This window comes from Uloborus diversus, chromosome 4 (genome assembly GCF_026930045.1).
Source record: "Uloborus diversus isolate 005 chromosome 4, Udiv.v.3.1, whole genome shotgun sequence".
In the NCBI taxonomy this organism is placed as follows: Eukaryota; Metazoa; Arthropoda; class Arachnida; order Araneae; family Uloboridae; genus Uloborus; species Uloborus diversus.
This window is the reverse complement of record NC_072734.1, coordinates 163,240,924-163,262,227: the sequence shown is the minus strand read 5'-3', so window position 1 is coordinate 163,262,227 and position 21,304 is coordinate 163,240,924. Positions and strand designations below refer to the sequence as shown.

The 21,304-nt window shown below is 33.2% G+C and overlaps 1 protein-coding gene across 1 annotated transcript in view; it reads left to right on the top strand.

The window, feature by feature from the left end:
- The window catches only part of LOC129221443 (clustered mitochondria protein homolog), an 88,324-nt gene that overhangs the window by 50,240 nt on the left and 16,780 nt on the right, over nt 1-21,304 (top strand). The window contains exons 26-34 of the mRNA XM_054855928.1: nt 1,602-1,665; nt 2,528-2,805; nt 3,575-3,766; nt 4,084-4,164; nt 6,880-7,005; nt 10,316-10,401; nt 13,024-13,153; nt 13,238-13,372; nt 20,533-20,606. Coding sequence (XP_054711903.1) covers nt 1,602-1,665; nt 2,528-2,805; nt 3,575-3,766; nt 4,084-4,164; nt 6,880-7,005; nt 10,316-10,401; nt 13,024-13,153; nt 13,238-13,372; nt 20,533-20,606 — 1,166 coding nt within the window. The remainder of the gene's footprint in view (nt 1-1,601; nt 1,666-2,527; nt 2,806-3,574; nt 3,767-4,083; nt 4,165-6,879; nt 7,006-10,315; nt 10,402-13,023; nt 13,154-13,237; nt 13,373-20,532; nt 20,607-21,304) is intronic.

Here is a 21,304-nt window from a genome sequence, read left to right as displayed (position 1 = left end):
TTCCAAAATTTTAAAACCATGTTTTTCTAAAAGAGCATGCTTAAAAATATAGGATATGACCATTTTTTAAATAATTCGTTTAACTTTAATATTTTAAACAAATTACTTAAATCAGTGCGCTTTCATTGTTTACGCTTCTGCCGATGACATCACAAATGATGAAATGCCATTCATAGTGTTGCCATTCACAGAGCAAAATATTTAATTCGCATCTCTTTTCACGTGTTTGGGCAACAATGTGGTTGATAGCAAGCGTAGAGCACAATTATTTAATCCGCCTCTTGATTATCATAACGTGGAAAGTTACGATAATCAAGATGTCATTTGTGATGTCATCGAGACCAAGCCTTGTTTGAAGAATCGGAAATTTTAAAAAATTAATTAAATAACTGTTGGGATAATAAAAATATTTTCTGGGTTCATGTTTTTTCTTTTTTGCTCATTCTATCAATTTCAGTGACTAAAAGTAGTACTTTTGACTTAAAAAAAACAAGCCCATTCTCCTGCATAATTGACGAGAATAAATCCGTTCCATTATTTGATAAATTGTTTCATTCAATGTAAATTGTTGACATTTTTACTATCCAATGAGTTCAGCGTTTTCCAAATGATCCTTTAGCACTCATAATAGAAAAAAAAAGATATTGTATAATGTATATACAGTAAGATACAAAATAAGCATGCAAATACCGAAGATGGATGCTGAAATTTTATGATGAAACCGGAACAGGTTTAAACACAGATTTACCTCCAGTTCACATTTGCAAATTATTCACGCCCATCATATTTTTAGGACACTGGCAAGCAAAAATGAAACAGGTGCTGTGACAATAAGAAACAAGCAAAATTTGTTCAACATCTCAGTGCAGGGGTTAATTAGTATACACAACTGTATATGTATTAGTGAGCAGTATCCATGACTGGGGCCATGGTGGCCCGATTGGTAAGGCATCGGACTCTGGACCAGAGGGTCCCGTGTTCAATCCTCGCCGGATCGAAAATCCAAGGTTTTCATTAATGGTGACTGGGGGACGTTAAATATGCTCATGGGCACAAAGTCCTCCAAGTGAAACGACACCTCTGGGGGTTCTGGACCAGGGATTGCTCGGTTTCTGGTCTGGATCAAAAAACAGCTGTCTTCAGGGTTTTATCCAACTGGGTAAACCACAAATAGTGGTAGGTACGAGGGACCCTGGAGTGAAAAGTATCCATGACTTCCAATATGTAAATATTCCTGTATTGAATAAGAGTTTCATATTGAACCCCTCACCAAGTTCAATACTTACTGAAATCGTACTCGAATTATTTTCAATCTAGTGGTTGATTATTTCTTGTTTGCCATATTCAATTGTACCATAATATTGTGATAATTATTTTTGACATTTCTGTTTCATTTCTATTAGTGTATTTTAGATTTGGTATTTTTCTGCTTATACAAGGTTAAAAGATGCATAAATTATATAACTTTGTTGTGCATTTAAATAAAGGTTTTGGGATTATACGTTCTTTGCTGTACTTAAGTTAATAGAAATTAGGCTAAAAGTGAATTTGTCTCAAAATTACACCAGTGTCTTAACATTTTCTTCCCTTAACTTTTACAGCTTCAAGTTAAATACAAAAGGAAAGGAAAACGCAAGGGAAAGCAAAATTCTCTGAGGTTTGAAGGTATGTATTATTTTTTTTCGAAATATGGTTTTGTATGTCTTTTGTTTGATAGGTAGTCACAAATACAAACATTTCCAAAATGCTAATTCCACTAAAATACTATAGTTGGGGCAAAACCAACCTGACAGCATTGTGAAGGCTACACAGACCCTAATCACAGTATTACGACACTGCCAGGTTAGGTTTGCCCCAACTATAGATATTTTTATAGCAATTGTTGGAGATTACTTTAAATTATGTTAATGGCATTCAAAACCTCTTTAAAAAAATAGTTCTTTCTTTGTTCAGCTTATTTTCTCATGTCTAGTTAATGTTAAAAATTATATTTAAAGTGAATTGTTTCTCATTTATATTTCTAAAAAAAAATGTAATTTTGTTTCTAAACATCAATTGGAAGAGAATCAAGGATTACATGCAATGCAAGGATAATCCTGTTAGTTCATCGAGAGACTGCAGTTTTAGCCTTGTTTTGGACTTGTCAATCTGGAACAGACAATAACTGAACTAGAGGCAGATGTTGAATCTCACTGAAGCTGAGAGTGCCGACAAACTGGCAGCTAAAGTAAATTTAACTCACCAGAGAGAGCAATGGTACGGGTCAATTAGTCGGTTAACGGCAAAATGTTGGCAAAAGCCTTTTTTTTGGTTCTTGGCCCTCCTTTGTGAAACTTAGTTTTAATTTTGTAAAAAGAATTAAAGGTATAAAAATAATTATTGTAGTTAGAATGCCAGATATAGTTCAATAATAACCAAGCATGAAATTTAAAATGGAAAGAACGTTTTACCAACAAAACAATTATTTTTCATAGTGTTTTAGTTATATGTACCATATAAATTGAATGCATTATTTTTGCTTTTGCAGACAGTAATGAATGGGCTCTTTTATCCAATAAAACATTCTGGGCAAACCTGAAGAATGAACTACTTTCCTATTATGGTTGGGAATTGCCTTGTGAGTCAATAGATGCAGTTGTTGAACAATATTCATTGCCAAAAACATCTATCCTACGTTCCTTCTGCATCAAAACTGGAATTCAGATTTTGTTACGAGAGTACAATTTTGATCATAAGATGAAGCCTACATTTACAGAAGATGATATTCTAAACATATTTCCTGTTGTGAAACACATAAATCCTCGAGTAAGTTTCTTCTTTTTTTCCTTGGCATTTGTGTTTATATACCTTCAATTAAATTATTAAAGAAATTTCAAACTGCTTATTGCTTTCTGTATACTTACAGAACTAGCCCAAATTAATTGACAAATTTGAAAAGTGTCCATTTCTTATAAATAAAAAGTGTCTAAATATCTGTGTCAAGAAAACCATATAAAAGCTTAGCCAATATTTATATTGTTTATAAACTTTTCCTTTACCCATTAAAATTGTATTAAACAAAGCACATTGCTCAGTTTTAGTTATTGGGTGAGGGTTTCTTCTATGGCCCCCCACATTTGTTTCAAGGCCCCTTCCCTTTGCCACGTCATGCCACAGCCCTTCTACTTTTGTCAAGCTTAGAAATAAGTATATAAAAATAAAGGTCCCCCCCCCCCTGTTGTGGCCAGATCACCATTTCAGCTGTACACATTAGCACTGTCATGTGGAGCCAATGGTTGGCTTGCCCAATGCACTGGCCATTTCCAGCAGTGCACTTTTGATTCATATTAGGCATATGTTTATAAATTAACTGTTGTCCAAATGATATTCTGTACAATTTCGAGTTGAGTGTATTTTACATTAAGTTTTACTTTTGGCATCAAGAATAAGTCATTTAATGTTAAGGTTTTTTACCATATTTTCATCCTTCTATCATTGGATGAGTGATGCTTTAAAAAATTGTTTTTATTTTGCCTCAATTATTTTACCTGTCAGTTTGGTAAATAGATATTTGAACATAATTAATATTTTCCAGGCTACAGATGCATATAATTTTTATACAACTGGCCAAAATAAAATACAGCAAGGTTATTTGAAAGAAGGTTATGAACTTATAACAGAAGCTTTAAATTTATTGAATAATGTTTACGGAGCAATGCACCCAGAAATCTCACAATGTCTTAGAATGCTTGCAAGGTTAAACTACATAATGGGAGATCATATGGAGGTATGTATTTTATGTGTTTGATTTCCACTTCTGGAAACAATATTTATTCTTCCCATATTTTCATTCGTAATAAGTTTATTTTTAATTTTCAGAATAAACCAAAAAGAATAATTAAATTTAGCAATCATTTATAGATGTAAATAGCCTTGTGATCTCCTGATCACAAATCATACTTTTATTCCTAAAAAAATATTTCAATCCATCTTGGCATAACATGCCATGTTTTCCTAAGTGAAATTTTTAAAACATTTTGATTTGTTGAATTCTTGTTGTATTTATATCTATTTTTACTTTATTTTATTTCTTTCATTATCCAGGCTATGGCTTTCCAGCAAAAAGCTGTTTTAATGAGTGAAAGGGTGAATGGTGTTGACCATGCTTACACTATATCTGAATATGTACGTATTATAAAAAGTTATGGCTTCCTTTATTCTTCAGCATGTAATCAATTTTTTAACTACCTTGCAGATTAATTTGCTTTATGCTAGAAGCTATCAAGTCTCATTTTTAGCAAACTCACATTGGTATTGTCAAATACTGTAAATGTTTCTATTGAAAAGAAAGTAATGCATTTCCTCTGTTAATGTTTTCAGAATAAGATTTTTAAAAAAAGCACAAAGAACTAAATCATTAAGTCATGAATCTTGTGTCATGCAGTGCGTGCGGCAGAAAGTTTACCCAGATTTAAGTTAATTTCAAAAAAAATGAAGGTTGAAACAAGTTTTTTTTTAAAATTGTATTGATTCACAGCAGCACATTTTCAAAATTATAAGTAATTTTATCCAACCTTCACATCGCCCTTTAAATAATGACTTTTAATTGTATCGACTCCTCCCTCGTTGCTCGCCTATGTCTTTTTCTGTTAGATGCCGAAAATGAATGTCTAAAATTGAAAAGTGTGCTGTCAGTGGGTGGTTTTTGTTGTCAATCCCCTTTTAAAATCAATTAAACAAGCTTCAGATTAGCTAATGAGATTATATTAATTAGTAAAGTTAAGAAATGTGACATTACAGCTCTATGAAATACACATCATTAATGCAAAAAACAAGGAAGAAGCAGATAAAAAATAACTATGTTGCCTCTCAATACAAAACAAATATGATGCAGAGCATAAAAGGAAAGTAAGCGAGGGTTTAGGCTTGCCAGATTTCTGAAATGTTCAACCGGAATACTGGACACCCTCCCCCCCCCCACCTCCCCTCCGCATCGCTAGTATTCAAAAGGGCATACACCTGTTGCTGCTCTTTCCAGTATAGAACGATTTATTCTCAATGCTTTGAATAAATGGTTACTTATGAACCTAAAACAAGGTAATAAAAAATGACATAAGCAGATAATGTATAGTATATTTAAATATTTACAATTTGCTTTGGTTATAAAATACACTGAATGAGGAATAAAAAAAATAAACAATATTTATATATACTTTTCATGTTATAGGACTGTTTTAGACAGTCTTTTTTGGTTTTAACCTTGTTGACAAAATCCTCACAAGGGAATCTGGTACTAATTTTACAAGTCAATGTTACGAATGATGAAGTAATTATCCTAAATAATCTACAGTTAATTATTTTTAGACCTTTTAGGTCATTTGTAATCGAATTTTCTTTTTCCGGAACAAGACGTAAACCGGCTGGGGACACCAGGATTTTGTCTGAGAGCCAGGACTGTTCCGGTCAAACCGGGATGTCTGGCAAGCCTAGCAAGGTGGAACACAGTTTCTTGCTCATGAAATGAAAGTTCATAATATCATACTTCTCCTTAATAATACTTCTCCTTGAACTTGCAGTTTGGTTAACCTCACCACATCTTTTTGACAGCGCTTTAATTAAAATGGCTGTTGGTGTTTCCCATCAATATGCTGAATGTTAATCTGACTACTTAGACAAGGTAGTAGTTCATTGTAATAGCACTATCAATTTACAGTGCAGGTATTTCTTTAATGGAGCAAAGTCATCAAACAGACATTTCAGCTACACTATTTCTTTGGTTGCATAACGCTTTTAGTTTGCAGCTACATATCTGGCTTCCATAGTATTTGGCGCAACGTACTGTTGTCAGTGACATGCTCAGCCGCTATATTTGAAGGAATACCAGAGACTGGCTTTTTAATTGCATCATTGGTAAAATCTGCATCACTTTATGCTCAGTTCAAGATAATTAGCTCACCATTATGTGTATGCAGTCAACTTAAAACTCTTGAATATTGCATATTTAACTGTCCCCTAACCAACTCTTTCCATTGCATTTACCAATTCCAACCTTTCTTTTTTCCAAAAATATTATACATATTCTATTCCATCCAGTTTCACGTAAGAATATCAATAAAATAATGTCCGTACTCATATCACAAGCAGAAGACTTTAAATATCTGGTCTAATAACTTTCAAGGAACTTTTGTTGTCATTTATATAGTGTTTACCAGCCATCCCTGTCTCATTTAACTTCATTTTCACTTGTATACTTGTTTATTTTAATGTTTTTATGCTTTTGTATATGTTTCTGTATGTATTAAAATTGTTCCAGTGAGTGCTTGGTCGCTTGTGAACTATTCTGCCCCCCCCCCCCCTCCCAATCACCACTTTCAGTTAACGGTGTATGGCTGTGATTGGTGGGATTAAAAAAATATATTTTTGTTCAGATCACTTTGTTTCTAAAACGTCAGATTTTAAGCCACGCATGAATAAGCGTAGGATTATGTGTTCCTATGAGGTACTGCACTTGACCAGGCAATTTGATTAGAACAGTTAGTAATCCAACGTTGTGAAGCACAAAAATTGCAAAATTATTGCAGACACATGTTTTGGTGTTACAAGGAACACCTTTTTCAATGCTAAGAAGTGTGAGCTTCTGGATGAAAAGTCATCCGAGAAAAGATTCCGAGAAAGCTTTTCTCGGATAACTTTTCATCCAGAAACTCACACTTCTTAGCATTGAAAAAGGTGTTCCTTGTAACACCAAAACACGTGTCTGCAATAATTATGCAATTTTTGTGCTTCACAACGTTGGATTACTAACTGTACTAATTTTCAGCACAAAGTTATTCAGGCAATTTGATGTTTCTTTATTTAAAGTAAAATATGTATTTATTTATTTTTTGTATTTTGTTTTAGACACATTTAGCCTTATATTGTTTTGCAAACTCTCAAATCACCACTGCCTTAAAACTTTTGTACCGTGCAAGATACCTGACCCTTTTAGTTTGTGGAGAAAATCATCCAGAAATGGCTGTACTCGATGTAAGTTTGTATTTGCATTTATCTTTTGAATTAGAACTAGTAGTGCATTATTTTTTTAAATAAATTTCTTTACTGTGTAAAAAAAAAACTCATTACATGTTTTTATACTCTCTTGGTTTTTATACCAAAGTTCGTAAAATAAGAGATATTGAGAAAATTGTTTAATGAAATGGTTTTGAATATTAATGTTATAAAAATGAGTGTATTTAAATTTATATGTTTGTGCATGTCTATGTTCCTTATAAAAAGTTATTTTACATCAAATCTCTGTCAAACTTAGTAAGGAGGCGCTTTCATACTCAAATTGCATTGGGGGGGGGGGGTAGAAATTTAGTAGGCCAACGAGGCTATATACAGTTGACCCCAAATAACTCAAAGTCCCAAGGGACCAACTAAAATCTGAGTAAGCGGTAGTTTGAGTTATCGAAGGTTCCTTTCCAAAATTCTCATGAATAATTTTTGTTGTATTTCTCATGAATAGTGCATAATAGATTATAACACTTACAGTTCACATTTTAAATAAAATTAAGTATTAGTCTTCACCAAGTGTGCCGTCCACCTAGATTTTAGGGGGGGAGGGGGGTTATGGCGCAGACTGTGGCATTGAAATTTTTTGGGTGGTTGTTGTAAAAGGTATTTTTTGGGGGGGGGGGAGGGGGCTCCCCAATTGGGAGGTCTTAGTAGCATGTAGGGGGTGCACCCTTACTCTTGGGGGGATGGGCTTCCCTGGTGTACCCTAAATAAATACACCTTTAGAGATCAGATACTTCTAAAAAAGGAGTTATTTTCGACCGCTTAACTTTTTTTTCTTGTATCGCATCTTAAAGCATCATTTAGTTTGTAAGCACGATTCAACTTATCCAAGTTTTCGGAACTTTCCAGGAACTGCAGTAAAATATTTGCAAAATCCTCCCCTCAAAAAAGGATTCAAAATCATACAATTTGTTGGTCACTTTATCTTTGTTATTGTTTACACAGCTCTTAAAGCAGTTTTAACTACTGTTTCTCTTGTCGGTAGTTTCTGTCATCAAAGCAGGATTATTTGAGTCATCCAGAAAATAAAGGCTTTTCAATTTTTGACAAAACTTTAAATATCCCAAAGATTTGAAGGCAATGGAATTTTAGGTCCTCAGCCAAGAGCAGCCCTATTTGCTACTTTTCACTCAATTTTGCAACCCAATGTGCATTAAGAAGCACTATTATAAACAAATTCTCCTTACACAAACTGATAAGCTAAGCAATGAGTTAAAGGATGAAAAAAACTTTTTCTTGTTTTGACTGCATTTTTTTGCAAAAATGAAAACCAAATTTTCATAAATACTTCAACTAAAAAAGTACATTTGAGATATCAAGACAACTTTGTATTGAAAACGCTAAATTATTTTGGGTCCGAATGAAAACTTTGAGACAAAAGAATATTCAAGTTATAATGCTTTTTTCGAGAGTCAACTGTACTTAAATTTCAAGTCATAAAATTTGCATACAATTTCTCTATTCTGCATGAATGAATTTTCCTTTTTTCTTGAAATTTTGTACCATGTTAAGGCCTGTAAAAAAAAAACTACCAGATAAAGTTTGGAGTCTGTATGATATGAGCAGACAAAAAAAAGGCTACAACTTTCTTGAAATTGTTTTTTAACACCGCAATTCTCTGACGGCCGACTGGAACCTGAAAAATTCCATCTTAGAATCCTCATAGATTTTTGATCATTCACATTAAAAAAAATTTCTTTCCTCAAGAACCATAATATCTTATACATTGTCGTTTTGAAGGGAACTTCTAGATTTATTTTCAAAATTTGCTGATTTCTCATAAATGTTTATTTACTTGATTGTAATTATTGCAATAATTACGTACTTTTTCATGTAAAATTGTTATGGCAGTTCTTTAATATCAATTTATTATTACTATTACTTGGTAAAAAAGCTGGGGGGGGGGGGGGGGCTTGAAGAATATTTCACAAGTTTTTAACAGTCCGCAAGTTTTTTTTCTTGTGCAAAAAAAGGAGGGTCTGCAAACCTTCTAGTCCGCGAAATTTTTCTCCGAAGCAATTACTGTTCTATGGGTCAAAAAAGGTTGAGTAATGCTGTTCTAACAGACAAATTCTAACAGACAAATTGCTCAGCTCAAATAGCCTCAGACTATCAAAGAAGGCATGCCACAATACTCATTACAAAAAATTAACTAGAGTAAAATCATAGTAGCATGAATAAAATATATTTATTTAGTTTAATGTGATAAATGTCGCAATGTAATTGTTAAATTTAACTTTAAAGCAAAATAATACTAAGGTTTTTAAACTTTAAAATAAATGCATAGATAAAAAAATTTAAAATAAATTTATTTATTTTTTTGAGAACTTTCTGTGGTACAATTAAGGAAGAAATGTGCTTGAAACTGCATTGGCAACATTTTTCTCAACTTGGCAAAAACACAAAGTTTTTGCCAAGAATGTGTTATATGCGTATGCAGTGTGTTTTATCACCTACTGTGATGGGTTACAAATCTAATAACACAAGGAAATTCTTCACATGCAGTATAAATTTAGTGCATATAAGATAAATATTGCCAAAGAAAGCACAAATATGTACCGCCAGCTTCATCAAAATTTTTGAGACTTTGATAAATGAAGCATTCAGAGGTGAAGTGGATGAAGTCCATTTCGACTTGATAGACTTTAGGTCTGAACACCTTATTTAGGAACGTAACATTTGTTGCCAAAATCAACTATGCTTAGAGCTGAAGTGGATTATCTATAACTGGACTTGATTCGTTTTGGGTCTGAAGGCCTCAAATATGTCTAAACATCCTATAACCGAAAGAATATGATTGGATAATATCCACTGTGAAGCTAAATTTCCTAAAACGTAAAAATAATGGTAATTTCTAACGTATAAGAACATTTTCAAAATTTAGCAATATTGATTTTTTTTTTTTTTTTTTTGTTAATGTGGCAACGCATTCACCGTTAAAATGATTCAAGTTTTTGCTACTATGTTTAGAAATGAATTCATATAAAATTTTATAATCGGTCTACATGTCCACTAAGAATGACAAAATAATCATCAAAACGTAAGGCTTGTAGCCCAATTTTGTACAGATGCACTATTAACTCCCTCTGGCAATATGTCGCTTTTTACAAAAAGAAATGTGGGACTAATAAATACCCAAGATTGCTGAATGGTGAAGTAGTTTGAAGTAAAACTTTAATTTATGTGAAAATGTTTGCATTGTGTTAACGTTTTTCAGCAGGCATTGTTTGTTTCGCAAACCAGGTATAATCATTTTATTTTCTAAAATCTTTTCTAGAGCAACATTGGCCTCATTTTGCATGCAGTAGGGGAATATGATTTATCTCTAAGGTTCCTTGAAAATGCCTTAAAGTTGAATATAAAGTAAGTATGAAATCAACGTTATGTACTCAGTATATTCCTTAAAACTGACCAGATGTTAACAGAAAAGTTACCTTTAAAATGCCATACAATATGGAATAAAAAGTACAACTTACAAAAGCACAAAATAGTCATAAACACTTGAAAATGGTTTACAGTGCTCAACTTTTAAAAATAGATTTGTTAACCTAGGATATAATAAGGAAAACAATATAAATCAAAGATAGAAAAATGAAAACTTAATTTGTCTGAACCTTTAATGAGAAAACAAACTTACCCCTTTGGGCATAAAATAAAAACACCAACTAAAAACTATAAAGCACAAGTTTTACTGCACATAAATAGGCTGTGCCGTCTTGTAGTGGCTGCTTGGTGGTTGGCAGTAAACTTGGAGATACTTTGCCAAGTTTGATAAATGGACTTGCCGGCAGCTTGGCAATAAATATCTTGCCAAAGTTGGCTCTGTCCCGAATTTTATCCCATAATAGTTTTCAACAATATAGATTAGTAATTTTATTTAAAGGACGAGAGAAATGAAACAAATGCTCGTGAGATTGAAATTTTCATAACAAGTTATAATCCCTTAAATCGGAAAGGGAAATCTGTAAGGATCATGGGAAGGTGAGGATAATGAGCCAACTGACCTGCTGCTGGTCCTGTAAGATTAATACTCTATATCAGGGCTTCCCAAACTGTGGTCTGCGACTGGCCAACCCTTAGTGTAGGGGGGTCCTTCATAAATTTTTAAAAAACATATGTATGAAGAACGTTAAATAATACAGGGTGGTTATAAAATAACGTGAGGTGTTCAGAGCCCTCTAGCAAGTGAAGTATTGGACGAAACATTGCCAAATTTCATGAGCGTACATAGCAGACCATGGGATTTCAATTCCTGCAATAAAAAATATAGTGCCAAAAGTCACCACCAGAGGGAATTGTGGCGCTGCAAAAGTGTATTACTTGCGAATGCTAAAGAATTAAATGGTAAAAAATTCAGCACACATCAAGTTTCTTAACTACAAATGTTTGTTGCTTTCAAATAAGGTTCAATTCTACCAACAAGAAATTTCAATTCGTAACGAGAAGAATAATACCAAAAGTCGTCACGAAGAAATTTTGGCGTGGAAGCAAAGATTTCTTCTTGAATAATTCATATAAAATGGTGCACCAACCCTACGTTGAGCTTTAGGTACTGAGTGTATGGTGGCAACATTTCTTCAATATCAGTTTTATTAGTCATGCATTTCCTACGATATGGCCGCCGTGGTCACCCTATCTTTCACCTTGTGACGTTCTGCTGTGGGGATTTCTTAATGGTGTGTTTCTACAACATGTTCCCAATTCTCAACTTTGAAAACTTGAATAACATTGCATGTAGGGGAAATTAATCTCCCCCCCCCCCCAGACGTGTTCAAAATATTGTGCATTGTATGCAGTACATGGAAAGTACCTCGAAGTTGGTCATATTGAACGTCATTTGTTAGTAGAAATCATAAACATATATATATAAAATTGATGCATATTTTGGCAGTTAGCATTTAATCCTTCAATATTCACAATAATACATCTTTTCAACTCCAAATTGTCCTCTGGTGACGATTTTTTGTACTAATTTTTTCTATTTCAGAAATCATAATCCCATGGTCTACTGTGTATGCCCGTGAAATTTGGCAATGTTTCGTCCAATACTTCACTTGCTAGAGAGTTCTGAACAGCTTACGTTATTTTATAACCACCCTGTTTTTAAATAATGCTGTGATGCTGTTGGATTTTTAAACCAGAAATTTCTCCTTCGTAGAGCTATCCTTTAAGCACTATTTCCCGCCATCTCAAGATAAGATGCTGCAGCATCATGCATATAGGTAGTCGCAGAACAGTTTTCTGCTTCGATAGAACCATGCAGTTGGTCTTTATGTGAATATGAATGTTTGATAAACATAACTTCAGACTGCTCTTTTTTAAATCGATCCTCCAGGATACCTACCCCATTTTTGGCTGCTTCTGAAAAACAAAAATACCAGCCGAATGTTGGTAAAGAAAAGTGTGTTCTCTGTTTCGTTTGCCACAAATACAAATCCAGATTTTTCAATTATTACAGACACCTGTTTCAGGGTTACAAGTTACGCCCTTTCAGTGCAAAATAAGTGAGTTTTTTGATGACAAGACATCCAACAAAAGCTTTTGTAATCTGCAATTTGTGCAATTAACGTTATTTCTTTTTTACTTTTCAAGCACAAAGGTATTGATTCTACTTTATCTGTGAAATGATGTTAACAGTTAGAAATACATTTTGTCACAGTGCTTTCAAAGATTCTTTGAAGTGTAATTTTTCTGCTCTTTCCCACAAAAAGATAATTGTAATTGATAATTTATGTACATAAAATAACTTATCATACATTTTTCAAGTTTTGAAGTTAAAAACTGGATTTGAAAGCAGTCTAGAAAATTGTGCTTCCAAAAATTTTAAAATTATAAATTACGTATATTAAGAATTGTAAAGCTAAAATGACAGAACACAAAGTATAACTAATAATGAAAATAGTTAAAGAAAAAATGCTCAATTTAACTAGATTTTATTGAGACCTTTTCCACAGCCTGACCCTTATCTGTTTTTAAATTTTTCAGTTATTACGGAAATAAGAGTCTCAAAGTTGCTGTCAGCTATCATCTTGTTGCAAGAACTCAATCTTGTATGGGCGAGTTTCGTGGTGCTCTGCAAAATGAAAAAGAAACATATAGTATATATAAACAGCAGGTATTTTGTATTGCAAACTAGCAAAATATCTTAATTCAAGTACATTTATTATTATTTTATTAACTTTTGTTTTCCTTTGTGTAGTTAGGTGAAGAGCATGAAAAAACCAAAGAAAGTTCAGAATGTTTGAAACATTTAACACAACAAGCTGTTGTGTTGCAGAAGAAAATGAATGAAATTTATAAAGGCAATTCAAGTGCAATACTTCCTCCTATACAAGTAAGTTTACTAATCTGCAAAAGCTTATGAGTTTTCTGATTATCTAGATATGTATTTATTACAGTGCAAGCTCTGTTTTAGAATTAGTCGGACCTTCATATATTGAAGTAGCAAGTTGCCAGAAAAAAATTCGATATATGGAAATGATCTTAGTTTATCATAAAAATCTCCTAAAACATTAAAGTAAAAGCTAATTTTCGTATATGAAACTCAATTTCTAATTTATACAAGCATCGGATTAAGTGAAAGTTAATAATTAAAAAATAGGAAAAATTTACTACATTGTTTCTAAAAAACCAACTGTAATGTCATTTCATGTTTTGAGTGAAAGCTTTCTGTAAGTACTTTTGTTATGGCTTTCCGATTTTTCATAAACTCTCAGACTCTCTGATTGCAGAAATACTAAATTTATCAGAAATGATATTTTTGCGTCTTCAGACATCTTCGTTCTTCAGCAATTCAACTTCATCCGCGACATTAGAGGATTTCGTTTTGACGATGGTAATCAAGAGTAAAAAATCAATCTACTTAATTTGAATGATTTTCATTGAAGCTAAAAAGACTAGGAATGATAATCAACAGACAAAAGGAATTACTTGAAACTGATTTTACTGTATTACTGGTTACAACTAAGATTTTAAATAAACTTGAGAGCGAATTTAAGAACTCCAAAACGGGACATCGACCTATCTACACACCCCTCAACCCAAGACTCCTTATGAGTTTTGAAGCAAACTTCAGTGAACATAATTTTCTCTCCTAGCCTTCATTTCTCATGAGACAAACAGTGTAAAGTGGAAAGAAAATCTACGAATGTCTCGAAAAAATTCGATATATAGAGATTTTTTCAATACATAGAAACAATTTTTTCTGTGTAATGGATATAGTCCAGTCAATAGATACATTTTACCTTACAAAAAATGGGGTCAAAGATTTTTTTTGTTTAAATTGTACATATTGATGCCGACAGGGGAAAACCAAGTTATCCAACACAAAAGATCCCGGGAGAACTTTTGGGGGCCGAAAAACCTCAAATTTATGACTTTTTTGTTTTTTTCCAAAATATCTCTGAAATGGTTCAACTTAGGAAAAAATATCAAATACAAAGTTTAAAGAACATTAAATTTCCTACAACTTTCGTATTTACAACTTTTTTGTAGCACAAATAACAAACTTGCTATAGCTCTTTGAAAATAGGCAGTTTTCCTCCACTCCGCAAAAAAAAAGCATTCACACCGAAAACAAGGCGTCACAATTATTAGAACTCAAATAGAAACTTTAGTTTCAAAGAGTTTATCGACAGTTTGAGTTTCCTGCTCCTTCCCCACTGCTCACGGACTAACATTTCCGGTCTGACAGGGGTAGTCTTCAGCAGACTCCAATAACAGATGATACATTGCAGTTTGTAACTGGAGTCACATTATATACATTCATTTGAGGCATATAATTCGTACATTCTAGTCTAATTATTACAAACAAAGATGCGATCTTTAAATATTAATGTGAAAGAATGAATATTAGGCAGCTAATAAGCAAACAATCAACACAATCATGCATCCTTTGTTGATACAATAATAATAATAAAGCCTCCCCCCACCACTCATGAACTAATATTTCGGATCTGATAGAGGTAGTCTTCATCAGACTCCAATATTATTTGGTTTATATTTCAGTTTGTAATTTAATTACAAAATCTACACATTCATTTAAAGCACATAATTCGTACCATCTTTTCTAACTATTACAAGCAAAAATGCGATAGTTGAATATAAATGTGAATTAATAAATATTAGGGTGCTAATAAGCAAACAATAGACACAATAATGCACAAATGAAGGTACAATAGTAATGCGTAATGAACACTTTGAAAATATTCTGCAGAAACTGACTTTTTAAGGCATGAAAAACCCAAAAGAATTACCTTTCAAAATGAAAATCCAACTGTAGAAGTTTAATACGTACATCTAAATTACAGGGAGATTCATTCAACCAAGCAAATAGAGAAAAGACAACAAAATATGTTGTTTATCTTCTTCGAAGCCGTTTTGAAGGCCCAGGTTTTCCTTGTTCAGAATCTGTAGGGGGTAGAAAGAATCAGTGGTCCTTGAATTGTTCATCTCCTTGTTGCTGTGATTCCAAAAGCTCCTGGAACAAATCATTTTCTGCAGTCTCATCCAAAGATGAAATTTGTGACACATTTTCACAATTTATGCCACTGCAGTGTTTGCACATGCTGGAGCATTTCAAATCCATCTTGCAACAAGAACAGGCTCTAGTACAATTTTTCTTGCAGGTACAATAAGATACAATCTTCAAAAGAGTCTGAGGAGCTGAATCGCTTTCCAAGTCAACAGGCAATAGACCTTGCATTGTGTTCCCAACCCCATTTCCCTAGATCAATTATGTTGCCCAACCAACTTAGAATTTGCTGGTTGCACCAATATGAATGATAACTTCCAGCATTTTTTTTTTTTTTTTGCACGCTGGAGGTAGCCCTGCAAGATTTATCTTGGCTCTGTATACTGGTTTTATAAAAAGATTAAATCGCTGCAAATTATCCAAAGATAGGTTTAAATACCTTACGTCACCTGTGTATAATATTTTAAAAAATATTTTCTCCAGCTGCAGCTACGGCATGATGACTGATTGGATCCATAAATACTTCAATAGCTTCCGAAACTTCAGGAATTTTTTTGACTATGTTGCACAACTTAATCTTTGCCTTGGCCAAAGATTGCCGATGTCATATCACACCCACTAAACGCATAGATAAAAAGAATATTACTGGGGTCAGACTTTAAGGATTTAGTGAGGGAAAAAAAAATCACAATTATTCCCTCTACTAGGTCTGAAAAAGAACAAGTTGATGAAAGGCTGTCCTAGAACCCCTGTACCTGCTGAAAGGTCATCAGCCCCAACAGATCCATATCCTCGCCCGCTATAACAATCTTTTCAATTTCCTTCTGATAAATTAGGTTAAAATGATGATAAATTACGTCAAATGATGGATATTATGGCCGGAGATGATATATAGAAAGGCATGCATCGTGAACGGAAAAAGTTTCGTTAGAGTCGCAGACAAATGTAATAAAACAGATAAAATTGACTTACCGAACAATCTTTATTTAGGATACTTCATATTATTACGGCAGAGTGCACTCTGTAAAATCGTGAAACAAGATCTAGCATATTATGATACAATACAAATGACAATGAAGAGCATGGCACGGAAGGCAACAGTTCGTGGAAGTTCGTTATTAAGAAAATGGCGCACAGTTCATCATGTTATGCGAAGATCACTTATGGATAGTTAATAAACCCAGGACTGCAGGATGTTAATATTCGCTGGGAATACAGCAGAGGAGTCTCTGGAAACTTCCTTCTTGACGTTTCCTTATTCTGTAAGCACTTCTTCGACCACGCTCAGGTCTGGATTAAGATAAGTTGTTTGACTTTGTTTTCTTGTCAAGAGACCAGGAACTATCTCTCTCATTTTTTCTTAAAGAATTTCCATAATCCTCGGCTCGCCACTCCTGGTGCAGGAGAGAGAGACATCCTTCACGGAGAGCTGGTAGGACCCCCAAAAAAAAGAGACGCTCGGTAATAAATTCTTCTTGATTTTTTTGAAAAGGTCGACAAGATGACGGAGAGGGCTGATTGGCCGGTCAGTGCCTGGCAACGGAAAATGACCACAGCTCACATGCCTATTGGTCGCAAAGTTGAACTAAAACTCAAAAGTCTGAACTGACCTCACAACGTAGTCTACGAAATTGAACTGCATAGTGCTCCCCTCTCATGGGAAAAATGTTGCCCGAAAGTGGAAATTCAAATGTGAGATTTTCACACCTTCACCTTTGAAAGAACAGTAAATCGGCATCTTCTTGAGCCTGCCTGGAAGACTATTTTTGTTGTTATAATTTGCCAGAAATCTTTCTTGAGGAATTTAGCTTACCAAGTTAGGTTAAACCATTACTTCAAGGGAAGAGATTAATTGCTCATTGATATAGCATTTGTGACAGGCAGTATGAATTGTCACTTCTTTTAAGTCCTTCAAAAATCACTGATGATCCTTATTTTGACGTTTTGCACTGCATCTCTGAAGATTTTCTATTATCTTCTCCTTCACAATCCTTATTTTGCCTTCATTCAAACTGATTTTGCAAATAAAAAAAACATCTTGGTCAGGCGTAATCATTTCTACAAAAAATTGTAATACAGAACACACAGATTGATAAAACATACCCTTGTTCGAACTCTGAAATGACCAATATGCGTAGCTATTGAGTCAATACATCGCATTTGGAGGAAAAAAAAAGGATAGAATGGGGGTGTTTTGTTTATGTTAAAGGGAACAGAGGCTGATTTACCCTCAGCTGCGAAAGACAAATCATTTCCAAGGTCAGGCAGCCGGCATTTCTCCTTTTTTCCTCCGTTATCCGATGCGCCTTTATGCACTTTGCTGAGGGGTTCAGAAAAAGTGTGACTTTCAAGAAGTTGTAACTCGCCTGCTTTTTATGCTACAAAAATGTTGTAATGACAAAATTTGAAGGAAATTAAATCTTCTTCAACATTTATATTCAAAGTTTTTCTCTAATTTTAACCATTTTTGAGATATTTTGGAAATACCACAAAAAGTCACAAATTTTTAGGGTTTTTTCGCCCCCAAAACTTCTCCCGAGGTCTTTCGTGTTGGATAACTTGGTTTTTTCATATTGGCACTTGTATATACAAATTTTAAAAAAAAATCTTTGACCCCCTTTTTTATAAGGTAAGCCCATTTTTTTCTACCTATTGACTGGACTAATATGAAAGTTTACTGGGATTTCGATATGTAGCAAATTTTGATATATGGAAGTTTGATATATGAAGATTTGACTGTATTACTTTCTATGACAGTGAAGTTTTTAATACCCTGAATAGTTTTTTTTTTTTTTTTTTTCAAACTTAGACTCATAAGGCACTTTTCTATTTCAAAAATTTTCTCGCTTTTAAAAAAAAATAGTACATATGTTTTAATAATTGTTTGTTGCATATATTTGCTTATTAAAAATGTTGTCCTTGTGTAATTTTAGTTAGAGGTTATAATGTATTCTCTGTGAAGTATTTTCAGAACTTGTTGCAATAAGAACTCATTATACAATGAGATGAAGTCGCACACCTAGTAAAACACTGCCATATCTGCAATAACCACTTTTCAAGAAAAAACAATTCAAATGTAGTGCACTTTAGCTTAAATTCTTATAGTAACACACTGACACATCTCAAAAATATGGTTAAAAATTTTGTTTTCGTTTGTGGCTGTCTTGCATTTTAATAGAACTAATAATATGCACCAAGACATGTACATAACTCAAAATTAACTATTTTTGACGTGTGGCGTGACTGACAAAAATAAACTTTTTTGTGGCACTCTTTCATTTTAATGGCACTAAGCACAAATAAAAATATAAAAATGCACCAGGACATTTATATAACTTAAAATCAACACTTTGACTTGTGGCGGTTTTGTATTAGGCGTGCAAAGTGGGGATCAAAATTTAATCAGGTTGGGAGATTTTAGCTAAATCTTAAAGCATTCAGTAGATCTTTGCAATTAAAAAGTTCTTTTGCTGGATATAGGTGGTGTAGATCAGGGTTTCTCAACCGTTTTTGACTTCCGGCCGCCTTGTGAGTACCAACATCTTTCGTGGCCCCCTCACATGAATCCTCTAAGGAATGCATGTATGTACGTATTTCTGTATGTATGCAGATATAAAAAAGATTTCAATGGCAAAGATATTTCATGGAAATGATCCTTGAATTGGAATATTCTTTCACTACTCAAAAAAAATTCCTCATCTGAATGATTTTATTCCCAGTTTTAAATAATTCAACCATCGACCTCCTTTATAAGGCTCATAGCTCCTCTATTATCATACTTTTTCATGTGGACCCATTAATTTGTTCCAAAGCCTCCAAGGGCGCGATATGGCTCCCCTTGAAAAACCCTGGTTGCGGGCCACTTTTCCACTTGTCTGTTACTAAACAAAAACTTATTTTATAACTGTACATTATTTTATAACTGTATTGTTTCCCTTTAAATTGAAGAAAATCTTATATAATTAAAAACTGAGCGTATGTATCCAAGTTACTTCTCCTGAAGGACAGTGAACTGACCATCGAACCAAGTATCGATGGATTCGTAATCTTCCACTCTTTATGTTTGGTTATTTAACATAATATTCCAATAATAATTAGAGGAGATATCAATTAAAAGCTATTAATTGTGACACTTAGCTTACATTCGACGAGCACGACTGGTAGCGACCGGTTAGTTAATCGCGTGACAGCTAATGATCACGTGCTCCAAACAACCAATCAACTGCTTAGAATGGTAACCGATGCGGTAACCGGTTGATCATAGAACGCTGCGGTTAGTAACCGGTTACTTGCCGGTCGACCGGTGAGTTTCGTCGAACGCAAGGTTTGATTTCTACATAAAATTCCTATTTTTGAAGGCTTTCCTCCATTCAAATTATTATTCAGTGCTTCATCTCAACTTTCTGCAACAGTGCTTTCATTAAAATTTATAACGGTGAAGAAAATTATTGAGACGAAAGATCTGTTACCATTTTTTTTCTCTAATATGAACAAGTAAAATTCTAGCTTTTGTTTTAAAGGCTTTTCCGCTAATTGGAGGATTTAAAATGTTTCCTTTTTGGTTTTTTTTCTGCAATCTGCTGCAAAATGTTACTCTTTTTTTTTGCGGGAGGCCGGGGGGGGGGGGGGGAGGGGGGTAGAAGTGAATTGAGTATTGAACACGCTTCATTTGATGTAACTTTTATTTTCGAGGTGGACCTTGCAAAGCTGGCGACATAAGTAGTATGTTATATAATTTGATCAGTGGTGGAGCCCGTAGGCACTTCCATAATAAAAATTTGGCCCTTTATAAAAAAATAAAGTTGAAGACTGCTGTTGTAGATGTAGAGAAAAATCAGATAATGCCCAGAAACTATACATATGAGATGTGTTCTAAATTTTTTAGCAAGAATTTTAGTTTTATGATAGCTAAACTTTTAAACCAAAAAACAATGGTTGAAAGAATTTTGCTTTTCATGAAGATGCTTTTCAAATTTATATATTTTAAACTGATATATATCTTTATACATTTATCCATATAGATACAGACGCCATCTTTAAGCAGTGTTTTAGACATGTTAAATATTATAAATGGAATTCTTTTTGTTCAAATTAGGTAAGTATGTCTCATATTTGTATAAAAATTTTTAAAATGTATGTGTTTTATGAGCAATGTTTATCTGTAAAGCATTTTATAATCAAGATATATATGTAGAGGAATGTGGGGCAAATTGAAATAGATGACTAAGCTTTTTCAGAATGAACAAATTGATTTTTTTTTTGAAAATTACAGTGCATGAAGAAAGAACATTGTACTTTTTATAAAAATTACAGTATTTTATAGTTTTAGCAGTAAAATTGTGGCTTAAGTAAGTTTTCATCTTTTTTATGGGGCAAAGGTAAAAACAAAATATTTTCTATTTGATTGTGGAAAATATTTTTGAACAAATTAATGAGTAAATAAGAAAATAATTGAATAAATGAAAAGATAATGAAACAATGAACTAATGAATAAATATTTTTACATGAGGAAAAATAAATGAGTGAATAAAATAGTGAATTGATAAGAAAATAGGTGAATGAATGAATTAATAAGTGAATTATTGAGCAAATGAATGAAAATACATTAGATAATAAATGAATATGTAAAAGATTTAGTAAATGATTGAATGAGTAAACGAAATGAGCTATGTCACTTTGCCCCATCCCACTTTGTCCCTCATGCACTTGACTAATTGTGAAAAATATTAAAAACACAAATAAACTAAGTATTAACTAAATAAGTACTGCACCGACTATTAAAAGGTCCCAATT